The sequence below is a fragment of the Bos taurus genome, chromosome X (assembly GCF_002263795.3).
Source record: "Bos taurus isolate L1 Dominette 01449 registration number 42190680 breed Hereford chromosome X, ARS-UCD2.0, whole genome shotgun sequence".
Classification (NCBI taxonomy): domain Eukaryota; kingdom Metazoa; phylum Chordata; class Mammalia; order Artiodactyla; family Bovidae; genus Bos; species Bos taurus.
Genome location: NC_037357.1, coordinates 123,659,568 through 123,677,376, shown reverse-complemented (window position 1 = coordinate 123,677,376; position 17,809 = coordinate 123,659,568). Strand labels below are relative to the sequence as shown.

Here is a 17,809-nt window from a genome sequence, read left to right as displayed (position 1 = left end):
CTCCTCTTGTATTTTCAAACACATAGAGGACAAGAAAGTACGTCACTTGAAGAGTAATTTCCCCCACCATTAAGAGATTTTTCACAAAGCCGAACAAAACTCCAAAGCCATGAAACATAATAAGATAAATGTCTTTAAGATGTATCTTTCAGGTATCCCCAGCTAGTAATCACAAAGCTTTTTACAACTGGTCGAGAAACAAAATCTGGATGTGTCCAGGAGCAATACAAGAAGCCATGCCTGGACACCTGCAGACCACCTCTGCCTTTCACCCCCTATTCTCTATGTCATTTTTGACAGCCAGAATGCTTTCCTAATGGAAGACACAGAACTTCCTTTATGTGGGCATCCATATAATAACAGGGATGTATTACAACATTTAAAGCAGTTTAAATTCACACTGGAATGTCTCACCATAGCCCCTCCAAGAACCAATGCTAATATTCAGTACTTGGTTTAAAATAGATGAATTTAAATATGTTGTCTACTTTCCAAGCAATTTTTTTTCTATGGAGACTTGGCATGACCAAGTTATAATACTGTCAACCCATTACACAGCTGAAACGATTTAACTGTAGACAGTAAACTTAGGTTGTTTCTTAAAAAGAACAAGTTTAACAAGTAATAGTCTTCAGAGGATGAGAAACAATACCAAAGAATAACCAATGTTGATTTTAATTGTTACAAAACTCTGTCCAAAAAAGTGTTTACAGTACACTTCCTGGTCCAATGCTTATAATAAATCTCAACATTTCACTAATTAAGTGGAATTAATTTACTTTCACTTAAGTAAAGTAAAATTCACTTTACTTAAGTAAAGTGAAAGTGCTCTGATATAAAAGTATCAGTGCATTGCTTTAATTTTTATCCCCTTGTCTCTTGCTTATTACCTCAATGATGAGCAAATGAGTAGATTCTACTAATGTTTAAAATTCTATGATTAATCAAATGAATAATTAAGTTGGTTGATAGCCACTGTCCATTTGCTGGACTATAAAGGCATCAAAAGCTATTAAAGCATTATGAGTTTCTTCTGTCAAGTAAAAATGTACACTTTAGTCTTGTTTTCAAGGGGAACTCTGAAAAATAGTTCCAATAAACTAAGAAACCTAATAAGAATGGTAACCTGTAAGTAAATAAACAAAACACTGAATTAAGTATGGCTTGGAGACAACATGTATGTAATAAACATGCAGCCATTTCTGCCTCTGGTAACCAGGAAAGAGACTGCTAATCAGTGTGAACTTGGAAATGGCTTCAAATCCCTTTTCTGCACAGGGCTCCGGGTGGCCTTCATCAATCTATGCAAGTTGCCATTTGAGCTGAAAATCTGTCTGCCACTGTTACAGATGTTTTCAATCATTAGCATCATTTACCCTCTCACTAACCCTTGCCAGGTATCTGGGAGTTCAAGGGGTGGAATCAACCAACAGGTATTTCAAGTTCTTTGAAATTAAACCAAATTGAAAGACTTGTCTTCCTACTGAAACATACATAAAGTGAATGAGAAACAAACCTGAGGCCACTTCTTGCAGACACCTTGCTCATCTGGCAGACTCAAGCCAGCCTACTTCCTCGTCAGACCTGAAAAAATGATCCTGGGACACTTTTCTCCCTGAACCTCACTAGAATATTCACTGTGCAGTAAGACAATAGTTAGCAAGCTGGGTCCGAATGAGGTTTTTGAGGGATGTGCTGCAAACGGTGCCCCGTTTACTTTCTAGATTGGCATGTGGTCACATATACCTGAGTTGCCAGTCTTCTTTTCCCATTACAATCTGCAGCAGAAACTGTGTGTCCAGAAAAGAGGTGACAGGATAGAAAAGGAGAGCAGACTGTGAAGAAGCATGCACCTCCCACCAGCCCCACAGTAGTAATGCTCCACAGTCTGGGGGACCACAGTGCAAGCCAGAGGGACGTGCGGCCCTTATACTTCAAGTCAGTTCTGCCAGCGCTTTGGATTTTCATTTGTTTTGGAAAGACAAATCCTCCTTGTGACTTAACTTTCAGGAGTAAATCCTTTAAACTGGCTACAGGCAAAGGAAATCTGAATTCTTTCTTTAAGTGGAATAATTTTTCTGCCTTCAAGTTTCAAAACAGGGATATTTCAAGGGCTGGTTTCTTGAGCACTGAGGCTCCAAGAGGTGAGCTGACTGTCCCAAGGCTACACAGTGAAGGACAGCCTGAGCCAGGATTCAAACCCAAACCTGTCAGCTCTTGAATTATTGCTCCACACCTTCTCTGACATAAATCTACCAAGAACATGTCCCAGGGCACACTGTGGTCAGGATGGCTTCAGCTTGACTCAACATACCCCGACTTGTACAGCACAGGGGCTAATGTTTGGAATAACCTTGCTGACACATATTAACCACCTCAACAGCTGATTGGCGGTGGGCAGGAACTCACCTTCAGAAATGATCTTAGAACACAGAATGTCAGAGTTGAAAGCACATTAAAGAAAATCAATGATTTAAGTTCCTTTCTAGATGAGAAAACAGCTACAGAAAAGCTATTTGTCAAGGTTGCGTAAGGAGCTGGAACCAAACACAAACTGAACCCTGACCTCAACTCCAGTTTCATTCTCTTTCAGCTACACCTCAACAGCCCAATGCAGTGAGCCAGTGTGAAACCCTGGATTCCAGGATGACTTTAAAATGACTGGTTGGAGTTCCCCGCTCTCTGGGCACTATGGTCTCTTGAAGGTACATCACCTCCATGGACACAAAGGGAAAATTTTGGTCAAGCTCCCAAGGTTGAGGACAGTTGATGGGAATTACCATGAGGTCACATGGATGTCCTTGAGGAGGCTAGTAAACCTGTCCACCAGAGGCACACACAGTGGACCGAGGAGGGTGTCCCAGTTGGGCTGCATGTACTCCGAGGCACGCCGCTGGGCATCACTCTCACAGCAAAAATAATCAGCACATGGTGTCACGATATATGGGATGAAGTAATAATTTCCACTGGATGCCTGGAAAAAACAAACAAAAATGTTTCACAAAATAAGCAATGCAGAAGCACAGCTATGGATTTGGGCAGGTGGAACCTTGGTGGGACAGGAAAGGAGAAAATGCCTGATGATGAACAACTACTTGCACAATATGACTATGAATCTATCAGATGCAAACAGGAAACCACGCCATTTCACAAGCTCTAACACATGGGCATACAACAAAAATTTGGTTTTCAATGCTGAACTGAGCAGTATACATCTCTGAATTTCACTGGCAGAGATTTTAGGTTTTTAATTCTCAGAAATTATATTTCATTACATATCCTCCAAATCAGAGGGAACTTCAGCCCAATGATAACCAAGAAGTAAAATGTAAAGGTTTAATTTACTTTCTTTTGGCATGGCAATGGCACCCCATTCCAGTACTCTTGCCTGGAAAATCCCATGGATGGAGGAGCCTGGTAGGCTGCAGTCCATGGGGTCGCTAAGAGTCGGACACGACTGAGCGACTTCACTTTCACTTTTCACTTTAATGCCTTGGAGAAGGAAATGGCAACCCACTCCAGTGTTCTTGCCTGGAGAATCCCAGGGACGGGGGAGCCTGGTGGGCTGCCATCTATGGGGTCTCACAGAGTCGGACACGACTGAAGCGACTTAGCAGCAGCAGCAGCAGCAGGAAAAGCCTTATTATTTGATAATTTAACCACAGGTGAATTATTTATAAAGTTTTTTGAGTAGAAACTGTTTTGCAGGAAGCAGATATTAACAGATATAATTAGTCCCAGAGATGTTTTGGGAAAACATTTTGTTTAAAAATTTTTACATTGTCAAATAATACTCAAGTAAAACTATGCTTTTTCTATGGAATAATCATGATTCATAGTCAAATTGTAACTATTTTTTAAAGCATAAATGCTACCTTTAGTTTTTTTTTTTACTCTTTCAGTTTTTAAATTATTAAAGTATGATAACACATTTACAGGAGACTTGGAAAATATACAAGAAAGTTACATATAGTTCTACTATATATTACAATTATTCTAAATACATAAATTTTTAGTTGGAGTTTCTTTATCAAACTCTCAAGTATTAATAGAATGAAGATATAGCAAAGTAGAAGGAAAGCACCAATTCAACATAATTAAGATTAATACAATTTTCACACAACAGTAGGATACAAATTCTATTCAAGTTCCCATAGACTATATATAAACTAGGAGACACTGGAACATATCCAGGGGCATAAAACAGATGCAAAAAATTCATGGTCTAAATGTACTGAAATCATACAGAGTTGGTTCTCTTATCACTGTGGAATTATGTTAGAAATCTGTATCAAAAGATATTTGAAAATAACCCACGTATTTTCAAGTCCAATGTGACATTTACCAAGAGAGATCTTTGACTTAGCCATTGAAAGCCTCAGTAAACTTAGAAGACTGAAAAAACACAGAGGGTGATTACAGAGGAGGAAGCATTTAAATGAAAAATATTAAAATGAAAAATTAATATCAAAGATATTTAAAACCCCTATGTATTTGGAAATTAAATGTCCACTTTTAAATGATGGATGTACCTAAGAAGCCCTAAGAAGGAAAATTAGAAAATATTTGTAACAGAATAAAAATGAAAAGAGAATTTATCAGAATTTGTTGCATGCAGCTGAAACTGCTCAATGCAACTAAATACAAAGCAGAATCTTGAATAAGGTATGAAAATAAATAATGGACATTAGCATAAAATCTTGTGAAATTTGTACAAAATTGTACTTTAGTTAATAATACTGTTATCACATGTTTTCTGGGTTTTTTTAAACAACATAGTATTTCTTGATATTCTCAGAACTGGATTAGAAGTTTTGAGCTTCAAATTTTTGTAAAAAAGATCACTAAGATAATGAACTTTCTAGTCTTTTAGCAGTAATATCAGATGCCAAAATATATGTAACTATATCAAAGTTTTGACTGAATATTAATTAGAAACCTAGCATTCTATTTATACTAAGTCAAAAAAGTGAAATTAAAATGTCATAAATTTTTTAGCTAGGCAAAAATTCATAACATTTCTAAAATATATATATCATACATACTATATATACACACACACATATATATACATATATAAAAGTTTTTCTACTATGCTTGATAAAGGCTTGAGAACGAAAAACAGAAAAAAGACACAGAAATTAGAAAACATAAACTAAGTGAAATGGGAGCACTGAACATGAAATAGAAAAAGAAACCCTACCTGTAAATAGCATTCAGCCCACGCTCGGGCTCCCTGAGAGCTCAGTTGGTAAAGAGTCTGCCTGTGCAATGCACGAGACCCCAGTTCGATTCCTGGGTCGGGAAGATCCCCTGGAGAAGAGATAGGCTATCCACTCCAGTATTCTTGGGCTTCCCTTGTGGCTCAGCTGGTAAAGAATTCGCCTGCAATGTGGGTGATCTAGTTTTGATACCTGGGTTGGGTAGATCCCCTGGAGAAGGGAAAGGCTACCCAGTCCAGTATTCTTGGGCTTCCCTTGTGGCTCAGCTGGTAAAGAATCCACCTGCAATGCAGGAGACCTGGGTTCGATCCCTGGGTTGGGAGGGTCTCCTTCAGGAAGGAAAGGCTACCCACTCCAGTATTCTGGCCTGGAGAATTCCAAGGACTATACAGTCCATGGGGTTGCAAAGAGTCGGATACGACTGAGAGACTTTCACTTTTCACTTTTTCAAGCCCATGTTCAGTTTTTAGCATATTTGGAGGACTACAATATGCTCTTAAACGACATTCTACTATCACAGTCTCTATTTTGTCTGTACTGTTACAAAAAGCCACTATGTTAAAATTTCTGACTTGTTAATTCCTATATCTTCATTAAGTTTTAAAGAATTTGATGCCAGCAATAATACATCTGACTTTTCCCCCTAATTTGTTAAACTAAAGGAGTTATCTAGGAAATTTGGCATCAGTTCAGTTGCTCAGTCATGTCTGACTCTTTGCGACTCCATGAACCGCAGCACCCAGGCCTCCCTGTCCATCACCAAATCCCAGAGTCCACCCAAACCCATGTCCATTGTGTCAGTGATGTCATCCAACCATCTCATCCTCCGTCGTCCCCTTCTCCTCCTGCCTTCAATCTTTCCCAGCATCAGGTTCTTTTCCAAGGAGTCAGTTCTTTGCATCAGGTGGCCAAAGCATTGGAATTTCAGCTTCAGCATCAGTCCTTCCAATGAATATTCAGGACTGATTTCCTTTAGGATGGACTGATTGGATCTCCCTGCTGTCCAAGGGACTCTCAAGAGTCTTCTCCAACACCACAGTTCATCAATTCTTCGGCACTCAGCTTTCTTTATGGTCCAACTCTCACATCCATGGTTTCATAGCCTTGACTAGATGGACCTTTGTTGGCAAAGTAATGTCTCTGCTTTTTAATATGCTGTCTAGGTTGGTCATAACTTTTCTTACAAGGAGTAAGTGTCTTTTAATTTCATGGTTGCAGTCACCATCTGCAGTGATTTTGGAGCCCCAAAAAATAAAGTCTGTCACTGTTTCCCCATCTATTTGCCATGAAGTGATGGGATAATTTGGCATAACACATAACCTAGGAAGCACACTTTCACCAAGAATGAGAGGTCAAATGAGCAATACAACTTCTTCTAAATTAAAAAGAAATTCATTCGTCCCAGAGACAACTGTCAGAATGCTACAATTTCAGATCAAACAGAAGTCTTGGGAAGACTCCACATTGGGGAACTAGTTTCAAACATATATGTGACAGACATTTTTGTTTTCCTTTTGAATAAGATTTGCTTACACAAGGACAGGTGGCATTCTTCTATCTAAATTCAAAATACAAATAATTGTCTTGAAATTCTCTCCTTCTTTTGTACCTCCTAGGGCATCTATATCCCTGATGAGATGTCTGTAGGCCCTAAAATACTTTGTTAAGGAAAAATGACTAGCGCTGCTCCACTCAATCATACTTGAGACTGCATCAGCACACTTTTTCTATAAAAGGCCAGATGGTAAATATTTTTGGTCTTGTGGGCCATATAATCTCTACTCTCCAAGTACTCAACTCTGCTGTTAAATCATGAAAGCAGCCACAGACAAGACACAGACACATGAGCATGGCTGTGCCCAGTGAAACTATTTATGGGCAAAAATCTGAATTTCATATTTTTACATGTCCTAGAATATTCTTTGGGCTTCCCCAGTGGCTCAGTGGTAAAGAATCTGCCTGCCAATGCAGGAGACACTGGTTCAATCCCTGGGTTGGGAGGACTACCTAGAGAAGGAAAAGGCAACACACTTCAGTATTCTTGCCTGGGAAATCCCATGGACAGAGCAGCCTGGCAGGCTCTAGTCCACAAGGTTGCAAACAGTTGGACATGACTTAGTGACTAAACAACAACAACAAAATATTCTTCATCTTCTGATTGTTTTTCTCAATCGCTAAAAAGTGTAAAAGCCATTGTAAGCTCACAGGTCATACTAAAACAAATGGTGGGCCAACCCTTGTCTAACACTAACCTGCCTGATGTTTCATGATTCCTGATAACAGATTTTATGAAAGTACTTACCATGCTACAAAATAGCAGCTGGAGACTGTCCCTGTGGACACTAGATACTGGAGTTAAACACCTCTCACTGCAAATGCTGGTGTGTTATAAAGAGAGGTGGCAACATTATGGGTATGTTGGTGATAAATGGGGAACAGGAGGCAGACTCATGGTTACTTCCTAGCAATCACTGAGCAAAGCCTGCACCAGAGGAACAAAGACCCTTCCCCCTCTGGTAATATCTGCAAATTCTCAAAGATCGATTCAAAGTGCCCAGCAAAGTAAGCTTTTGGTAGGTTAGAGACACATTTCTCCATCATCTATATCAAGCAAGTCATGGTGCCAAAGTTAATTAAATTAAATGCCATTATACATTCATTTATACATTAATCTGCTTGTTCTTTTACCTAAAGTTGGTTGAGTTTATGGTAAAAAGATTTCCTAGTTTAGACTAAGAAGGATAAAAGAGCTGTGTGAATCAGTGAAGTCTAGAAGGTAAAAAATAAAAATCCCTGAAGGAATGGAGTTCGTTATTTTCAAAAAGTTAGGGCTAGACTGGAGGTATGTGGAGCTCCTCAGATTCCCTTCCCAGAAAATCAACCATAACTGGTAACAAATATTTTTCTAAAAAAACCATTTCAAGTCTGTATAAAATGTCTTAAGAGCAAACAGCAAATGGACAAGAGATCTTTATTCAAAAAAACAATTAAATCTTGATAAGGACAGTGAGGCTGTAGCATGTGAGCTATAAGCTGTTCTTCTCCTACCCTCCAGCCCAGAGTGACAGTTCTACTCTGGATGGGTACAGCCAAGAAGATGTGGCCCCCTGCCACCCCCAATCTCAAGTCTAAGATGACTGTTTCTCCCTAGGAAGGCTAGGCCACCAGCATCCTCATTCACCACCGTCCTGTGTTGTAAAAGCCCTATTCCAGGTAAGTGTGGTTAAGAGAACCAGGGCTCCATCCCCTCACCCACTTCCCACTCGTATGGCATCTTAGGTGAATCAGGCCAAGAATACTGGGCCCTGATCATCTATGTCCCAGCTCACATCGGATGGAGGTTCCATGTTAGGAGAGGCAAGCTGAGAAGGTCAGGGGCTGCTAGCTCTGGCCAGCAGCCCACTCATAGCAGGGTATCATTCTGAAAGAGGCAGGCTGCTATCCCCTTGTCCTGCTCTGGAGCAGTGGTGCAGAGCTCTGCCTAGGGTCAAGGCATGAGGTAAAAACACAGAGCTCTGCAGCTCTCCCCAAGGGGACTGGTTTTATGTGGAACATAGCATGGGGAAGTTCAAACCCATGAAAGCTGTCAAAGACTACGAAGACTTTTGTAGCAAGAAATGAAGAGGAGGCTGGTAGCTCCATGAGAGCAATGGGTGAAAGGTAGACCAGCTAGAAGTTTAACAAAAAGGAACAGGGGAACAGAGAGTTATGGAAGCCTTCCTGTGGTCAGAGTAGACTTTAAAGAACAGCCTTAAAAAACCACATCTGCAAAGAAGTCCAATGTTAATGATATTAGACTGTGAAACATTTATGTCTCAGGTTACTGGCAAAAACAATAAAGCAATTAGCTACCAATTTGGGGACACTAACAACTGGATGTGGTATCAATAGAGGAAGATCAATCAGGAACTTAAATCCCACCAGGGAACTCTCCTGTGGCCCAGTGTTTAAGAATCTGCCTGCCAACGCAGGAGACATGGGTTCAACCCCTGATCCAGCAAGACTCCACATACTGTGGAGCAGCTAAGCCCATGTACCACAACTTCTGAGCTCGAGTGTCGCAACTACTGAAGTCAATGTGCCTACAGCCTGTGCTTTGCAACATGAGAAGCCACTGCAATGAGAAGCCCGTGGGCAGCAATAAGACCCAGTGCAACCAAAAAAAGAAAAAATCAAGAAGAAAAACTTAATAGTGAAATTAGGGAAAGATATAGTCCAAGAGAGCCCAGCTATAATCACTGTCATCCCCAGGTGGGGATGAGTTAGGGTAGCTGTGTGCATGCCCAAGGCTGCACCTTCTGAGGAGTGACATCAGAGGCTGCACACTGTGGAGGAAAGAGACCTCAGTGAACTAGTCCAGCGAAGTCACTCAACAAATAAACCAATAAACAGGAAGAAATTGCAGAGGCAGGAGGGAGAGAAATCAGTATCCAGAGTTGCTACATTACCTAAAGTGTCCAGTTTTCAACCACAAAAAATGCAAAGAAACAGGGCAGTGTGGTCCATATATATGAAAAACAGCAGGCAATGAGTAACTGCCTTTGAGTAACTGCCTTTGAAAGGACCCAGGTATTGGACTCAGGAGACAAAGACTTGAAAACTGCTACTATAAATATGCTAAAAGAACTAAAGGAAATCATACTTAACAAACAATGTATCATCAAATACAGAATATCAATGAAGAATTAGGAATTACAAAAAAAAAAAAAAAGGAAAGGGGAATTCTGGTGCTGCTCAGTTGCTCAGGCATGTCCAACTCTTTGCAACCCCACAGACTGTAGCCTCCAGGGACCTCTGTCCATGAGGATTTTGCAGGCAAGAATACTGGAGTGGGTTGCCATGCCCTCCTCCAGGGGATCTCCCCAACCCAGGGATTGAACCCAGGTCTCTCACATTGTAGGTGGATTCTTTACTGTCTGAGCCACCAGGGAAGCCCCTGGAGCTAAAAAGTATAATGAAAAAATAGTGTTAGTCTTTCAGTTGTGTCTGACTTTTGGCAACACCATGGACTATAGCCGGCCAGGCTCCTCTGTTCATGGAATTCTCCAGGCAAGAATACTGGAGTGGGTAGTCATTCCCTTCTCCAGGGGATCTTCAGAAACCAGGGATTGAACCTGGGTTTCCTGCATTATAGGCAGATTCTTAACTGTCTGAGCCACCAAGGAAGTCCCAAAAGGATAATAACCAAAATTAAAAATTCACTGAAGGGGCTCAAGAGGAAATTACAATGGAAGAAAGAATCAGCAAATTTGTAGACAGATCAACAGAAGATTATGCAGACTGAAGAACAGAGAGAAAAAAGAATGAAGAAAAATGAACAGAACCTCAAAGAAATGTGGGACACCATCAAGTATACCAACAAAAACAGATCATAATGGGAGTCCTGGAAGGAGAGGAAAGGAGCAGGACTACACTAAAAGAAATAATTGCTGAAAAATTCAAAATTTGATTAAGCTAATCTATATACCCAAGAAGCTAAATTCCAAGTAGGATAAACTCAAAGAGAGCCACATCCAGATACACTGTAGTCGAAACTGTGAAAGACAAAGTCTTGAAAGCAGCAAGAGAAAAAAGTGTCTTATTGTGTACAAGGGTAACTCAATAAAATCAACATCTGACTTTTCGTCAGAAGCAATGAAAGTTAGAAGGCAGTATAACAACATATTCAAAGAGATGAGGAAAAGAAAGTCAACCAAAATCTTGTATCTAGCAAAACTATCTTTTATAAATGAAGGAGAATCTAACTTTACCTAAAGTACACAAGATCTTTAGAGAAAATTTCAACACCCTAATAAAGGATCTGAAAGAAAATCTGAGGAGAAAAGGAGAAAATAAAGACATTTTTAAGTAAACACAAACTGAGATAGTTTGTTCCTAGAAGACATGTTTTATTAAAAAAAAAAAAAATACCAAAGGAACTTCTTCAGGCTGAAAGCAAGTGATACCAGACAGTAATTTTAATTCACACAATAAAAACAAAGTATGGGGACTTCCCTGGTGGTCCAGTGGCTAAGACTCCACGCCCCCAATGCAGGAGACCAGGATTCCTGGTCAGAGAACTAGATCCCACATGCAGCAACTAAGAGTTCACATGTCGCAACTAAAGATCCCACATACCACAATGAAAATTGAAGATCCTGCTTACTGCGACTAAGACCTGGCACAGCCAAACAAATATTCTTTAAAAATATGCAATAAAGTTAGTTATATAGGTAACTGTAAGAAACAATATAATTGCTAATTTCTTTTCTTGTCTTAACTGGGTTAAAAGACAATGGCACAAAATGACACATATAATCACATGTTGGGGCCTATAACATATATTAATAGATATGTAACATATTTGACACTAACAGTACAAAAGATGTAGGTAGAAACAAGGCTGTACTTGAATAAGGAAATAGCACCATTTGGTAACCTGAATCCACAGAAACAAATGAAAATAATTTGGAAGGTAAACAAACAGGTTAATGTAACTCTATAAAGACTTATTTTCCTTTCTTCTCTCAGCTTTGTTAAAAGATGATATTATACAGAGTAAGAATTCTAACAAAAATACTTACAAACATTACAACTAAATAATCCCCAGTCTCCATAAGAGGTAGGTAAATTGAAGGTGCAAGAGTCCAACCTATTTGGATAGAATTGTTAGAAGCTTTAAAAATATTTCCAAAACAAATATTTGTGCTGAAATCTTGTTGACAGTCTTCCTTAAGCAAATCTATTCATCTCAGAGAGCACAGGAGTTACCTTTGCCCCAGTTCTGCTCAAATCCTCAATAATGAAGTGTGAAAAAATGAGACATTGATAAATATATGCTCTGTGCTGTCACAGGTTATGGCTCAAGTGAGCAGAACAGTGGCAAGAGAGGCTGGTGAAGGCTTGCCCACAGCTGGAGCAGATCCTGATTCTCTGAGCAAACATTTAGCCTTAGTTTGAGAAAATAAGGAGAAAGAAGGGGAATGCATGAATCCTGAAAACAGCTGGGTGAGTTTAATGAACAGGACTGAGGAGACAGCGGGAATCTGGAATCTTGGGAAAGTAAAACTACTTCTTTTGAGAAAATCTTCCATAAAAGTGTATAAAACTTAAAGAAATTTTACAGAAAGAAATTGGGACTAATGACTACATTTAAAAAAGCAATTCATGAACTTCCAAATGAAAGCACAGCCTCTTGAGTACAGTACTTTTGTTCTTACAAAGAATAGGCCCAAACATCTTCAAGTGATGACTTGAAGACTTTTGTTGGTGGGGAGACCCAAAATTAAAAAGAAAAACATTGATTAGCATAACACACGTTCAATAGCAAACCAGGCTGGGATATTTATAATTGTTACATTTATAAAGAGAAACATCTCAAGAATCCAACTCATTAAAACAAATTTAACAAAGACAGCTTAGTTTCCTACATAAAGGGGCATTAGAACCAGTATGCTAGGCACATTAACATGTAAACCCTTATTCCAAACACTCTTCAAGCATTTCCAAAAGGATGATTCTGATATAGTAAATGAGGTCAGAGAGCAGAGTAAAAGCCACTGGTCTCTAACACTATGAGGGTGGGGGTGAGAAATCAGTGGAACTACGACCATCTACAAACATCACCACAATGAACAGTTCATCCCATAGCATCACTAGGTTAAATAATAGGTTTTTTAAAGCTCTCATTACAGGGACTTCTCTGGTGGTCCAGTGGCTAAGACTCCAAGCTCCCAATGCAGGGGGCCTGGGTTTTATCCCTGGTCAGGGAACTAGATCCTACATGCTACAACTAAGACCCAGCATGGCCAAATAAATATTTTAATAAAATAAAAGCTCTCATTACAAATGTATGGATATATAGTCTCAAATGCCATAATTTTTAATGCCTATCTAATACACCATCTGGTGAATATATATATATATATATAGTGTATACTTCATACTTCATCATTCTCATTTATTATATAACTTTGTTTGGAATTTTTTCTTACTATACACTGAGATGAATATCCTTGCATATGGCATCTTTCCACTCTGGTCTTTTCCTGAGAATAGCTTCCCAGGAGTGAGATTATTAGAGCAAGTTTAAGGTTCTCCATATGTGTGGCCAAGTTGCTGTCAAAAAGGTTGGAGCAATTTATACTCCCACCAGTAGTACATACAAAGACATTTCAATTTCATCATTGTCTCAGTAGAGCTGGTTAGTGGGGTTCCCCCCCCCCCACATTTGCTAAGTTAGGTAACAAAGAAATAACACAATTATTGAAATGGAAAGTCAATATCATCCCAGTTCAAGCACAGCAAGATGGTGGAGAATCTGGATGGCCAAAGATGGAATCTCAGCTCCACCCCATACTAGATGGATGACCTTGGAAAATGTATTTGTCCATCTAAACCTCAGTTTTCTTATGTTTGAAATGAGGACAATAATACTGTCAACTTCATTAAGTAACAGAGGCTTAAAGATGGTCATGGCACATAGTGGACATCCAATAAAGATTAGCTATGTTCGACAGTTCTAGACTAGACCAGACTGGGAATTCTGAACCTGGAGCCCATTAATTCTTGGGGGTCTGTGAAAGTGAGTGAGAAAAAAAAGTTCACCTTTTTCATCATTTGCCTTTCACTGAAATATAACTGTGCCTTTGATCAGGAATGGAGGCAATACATTTTGTTTTCAGCAGGACATGGGACTTTGTCACTAATATAAATCAAACAATTTTTCATCTCACATTACAGTTCCTGAAGAGATCTCAAAATAACTTTTATATTTATCACTGCACCAAAATTACGGCAGTTTTTAGATTTGCTGTTTGATCTTATTATTTGAGACATTAGTAAAGAAGGACATAGACTACAATATATCACTTTAAAATATTTTTGATAACTACATGCATGCATGCTAAATCGCTCCAGTTGTGTCTGACTCTTTGCAACCTCATGGACTGGAGCCCACCTGGCTCCTCTGTCTATGGGATTCTCCAGGCAAGGATACTGGAGTGGGTTGCCATTTCCTCCTCCAGGGGATCTTCCCAACCCAGGGATCAAACCCGCATCTCTTATGTCTCCTGCCTCTGGCAGGCAGGTTCTTTACCACCAACTCCACTTATATAGTTCAGTATAATTGGTCTCTTTTGTAGTAGTTTGTATTTATTTAAACATTTTAAGATTTATTCTGAGAAGGGGTCCATAGGCTCTTCCAGACTGACAAAAGAGTCCCAGGACCCCAAAATCTAAGAGCCCCTGCTCTGGACTCTAGGCAGAATTTGCACATAGAACAAACTACCTGCAGCCCTAAAACATCAGTTTCTTCAGTGGGCTTCATGTATGAACAGTTACATGATAATAGGTGAGTCCCATCCATAAACAGCTGCCAGGAGAGCAGAGCATGTTGCAGTTTCAACCTTACTGTCCATCAGGTTCAATCATGGCCCAAGGACACCTAGGACGAGTTCCCCAGCAGGCTCCTCTGTGCCCTATGCAAGGCGCCCTATGCAAGAAGACTAGCACAATAACACAAGCAAAGGGGCCTCACTACACTAGCACTTATTTTTTATTTATGGCCAGCAGCCTGGAGAATTTCATGGACAGAGGAGCCTGGCAGGCTACAGTCCATGGTGTTGCACAGAGTCAAACACAACTGACAGACTAACTTTCACTTTTCAGTAGCAGCTCTTTCTAATTGTGTTGCGGGAGAAGGCTCTTGAGAGTCCCATGGCCAGCAAGGAGATCAAGCAAGTCAATCCTAAAGGAAATCAACCCTGAATATTTATTGGAAGGACTGATGCTAAAACTCAATACTTTGGCCACCCAATGCGAAGAGCCAACTCATTGGAAAAGACCCCAATGCTGGGAAAGATTGAAGGCAAAAGGAGGAGGAGGCAGCAGAGGATGAGATGGTTAGATAGCATCAACGACTGAGTTCGTGCAAACTTCAGGAGATAGTGGAGGACAGAGAAGCCTGGCAGGCTGCAGTCCATGGGGTTGCAAAGAGTTGGACACAACTTAGCAACTGAACAACAACAGCAGGTCACAAAGTTGTTCAGTAATAGCACAAGTTTTTTATTATTATTTTTTATAAACTAATTTTTTGGAGCAAAAAGATGTATAAGAATTTATCCCAACCAACTTCAACATGAGACTTTAAGCTTGACCTTCCAGGGAACATTTCTAAAATAACGATTAAATAAATGTTTAGTCAAAAGAAGAGGGAAAAATCTAAGGCAAATGGAAGGAGGTTTAATACTACCCATGATAAGCTGATTTCCAAGCACTTACGGAAGAATGCATATCTTGATTGCTAGGAAAACGTGCCACTCTGGAGTTTAACTCTTGTAATAGAAAAGGGCTGCAAACCCTTGGTGAAAACTGGGATTTGAAAAACAGAGAATTGTTCCCAAGAAAATTTAGGGAGAAATTGAGCAAACTTAAGACAATTAAAAATTATTTAACATAACCATACGTGTGACAAAGTCAACTTATTAAGGAAGAAAACCTAAATCAAGCACTGCTCTAAAAAATGATAACAAGGTGTAATTCTTTGTCTAGTCAGTTAAAGGAGAATTTTTAAAATCAGCACGCATGCACATCAGGGAAATGCAGTTTTTCTAAGATCAATGCAAATAGCATTCTATGTACATTGCTAGCTTTCTATATTTATCTGGTAATAAGAGGAAAATACAGAAGCTGAGTAACAATTTCAATTGGATAATCAGACTACTGTGCCACTGAAAGGTGAATGAAGACATCCCTGCTGGAAACATGCCATGTAGCACCAACTGAGCTATTCCAACAGTCCATCTGCTTTGTTCAAATAACAGAATGGCTATCATAAAGTCAGAGAATTATTTCAGAGCTGGCACAAACGGCAGTGATCACTTTATTAATAATCATCTCATTTTATACTGGAGGAAACCGATTCCCAGCAAGGTTAACCGACTGGCCCACAGATGACCACAGAGCCAGGAAAATCTCATGTCCTCCCTCTCCCTTCCTGTAGGCTTCCTGCCACTAACTGCCAATCCTGCTTAATCCTGAAACACTCTTATATCAAGATAGACATGATATACAAAACCAAGTGCCCAACACCAACAGATGGGTGAATGGTGTAGTTTATGGTATGTGAATTACATCTTAAAGAAAATAAATTGGTGTCATGGGACACTGGCATGCTACAGTCCAACTCACAAAGAGTCGGACACAACTGAATGACTCAACAACAACAAACGGCACACTAAAGACTCATTCAGTTGGTAGGCAGAATTAAATATTTCTATTTTGGTTCTGACATTGGCCCTGTGACATGTGACACTACTCCTGTCATATTCAAGAGATACAGAGAAAAGTTGTATGGTTCACACCTCCAGAGTTCTGCAATTTATTTTATTTTTTTTCCAGAGTACTTCAATTTAAAAGAGAACACAACCACAGGCATGAAGGGGAACAAAAGACAAAAAGACTTGAGGGAGAACTTAAGATGAGGTAGAAATACAAAATAGCTATACAAATGAAATAAATATTCAAATGGCAGAGATTTTTTTTTTACATAAATCACATTCAATGAATAAAATCCTCCCTCTCCATCTACTATGACAATTAGCCTTCTTATTTGAACTTGAGTCTTCAGTAACAAAAATTCTGACTCTGAACTCAGGAAACCCAAAGGATGCAGAAAGGAGAAAAGAAATTTAATTGCCTTTTTACCAAAGTGTCCCTAAGCAATCTACATCATCCTTGATAATCTTGGATCCCAAGCCAAAGCAAACTGAAGGAATGAGGAAGGCAAGAGAGAGAAAGACCAGGAGAAATTCTGTTACCCGAAACTTGAGTCCTCAGTGAGCTTGCAAGCCAGGTACAAGACTTGCAGTACTACAGACAATACTACCAATACTACCAATGTCTGTTTCTCAAAGAATTTCCAATTTATTGCCATCATAAAGATAACTACTTTGATGGGAACAATGAATGTCTTTTAAATCTCACTGAATTTCCAGAAAAAAAAATAATCACCTAGTCCAGAGGTCAAGAACCAGATTAGTTTTTTAATAACATGATCCTAGCTCGGAAATTTAACTCTGCTTTTAAAGGATCAGCTCTCAACTCTAGCTTTAGGACATGACAAATGAAAGTAAGGTCCAGTTTACTTTGAACTATCTCTTCTCCACATACTGGGTGGAACACCTCATCTTCTCCTGGTCATTTTCCTGAGGGTCAAGGAAGGTTTATGTCCCCATGTTTCCTCTCTGCTGAGGCTACATACAGCTTCTGAATAATCACCCACCAATTCAAAAGAAAACATCACTTCTGTGCATCTCTGCCTTTGAGGTACATGCCTTAGTCTTAAGGTACATATGATTCATATATTTCTCAAATGAAATGATTACAATGCAGCGGACACTCAGGTGCACACCCAGACCCCCCTTTTCAAGGAAAGATGTATTGTCCTAGCTACTGAGAACACTGCAGCTCTCACCCCTGCTGCCAGCCCCTTCTGGAACTGCCTCAGGTGCGGACAGCACCTCACCCAGTATCATTCTCCTTCCAGTGAGGGATGGATGTAGGAGTACAAAGGCCTGACCATCTCGTCACAACTCAGAACTACTCGG

General features: G+C 39.6%; 1 protein-coding gene across 1 annotated transcript in view; it reads right to left on the bottom strand.

Moving 5' to 3' along the window:
* Positions 1–17,809, bottom strand: part of MAP3K15 (mitogen-activated protein kinase kinase kinase 15) — a 145,113-nt gene that overhangs the window by 86,877 nt on the left and 40,427 nt on the right. Inside the window, exon 4 of the mRNA XM_010822151.4 lies at positions 2,781–2,974. Within this exon, the coding sequence (XP_010820453.2) occupies positions 2,781–2,974 (194 nt within the window). The remainder of the gene's footprint in view (positions 1–2,780; positions 2,975–17,809) is intronic.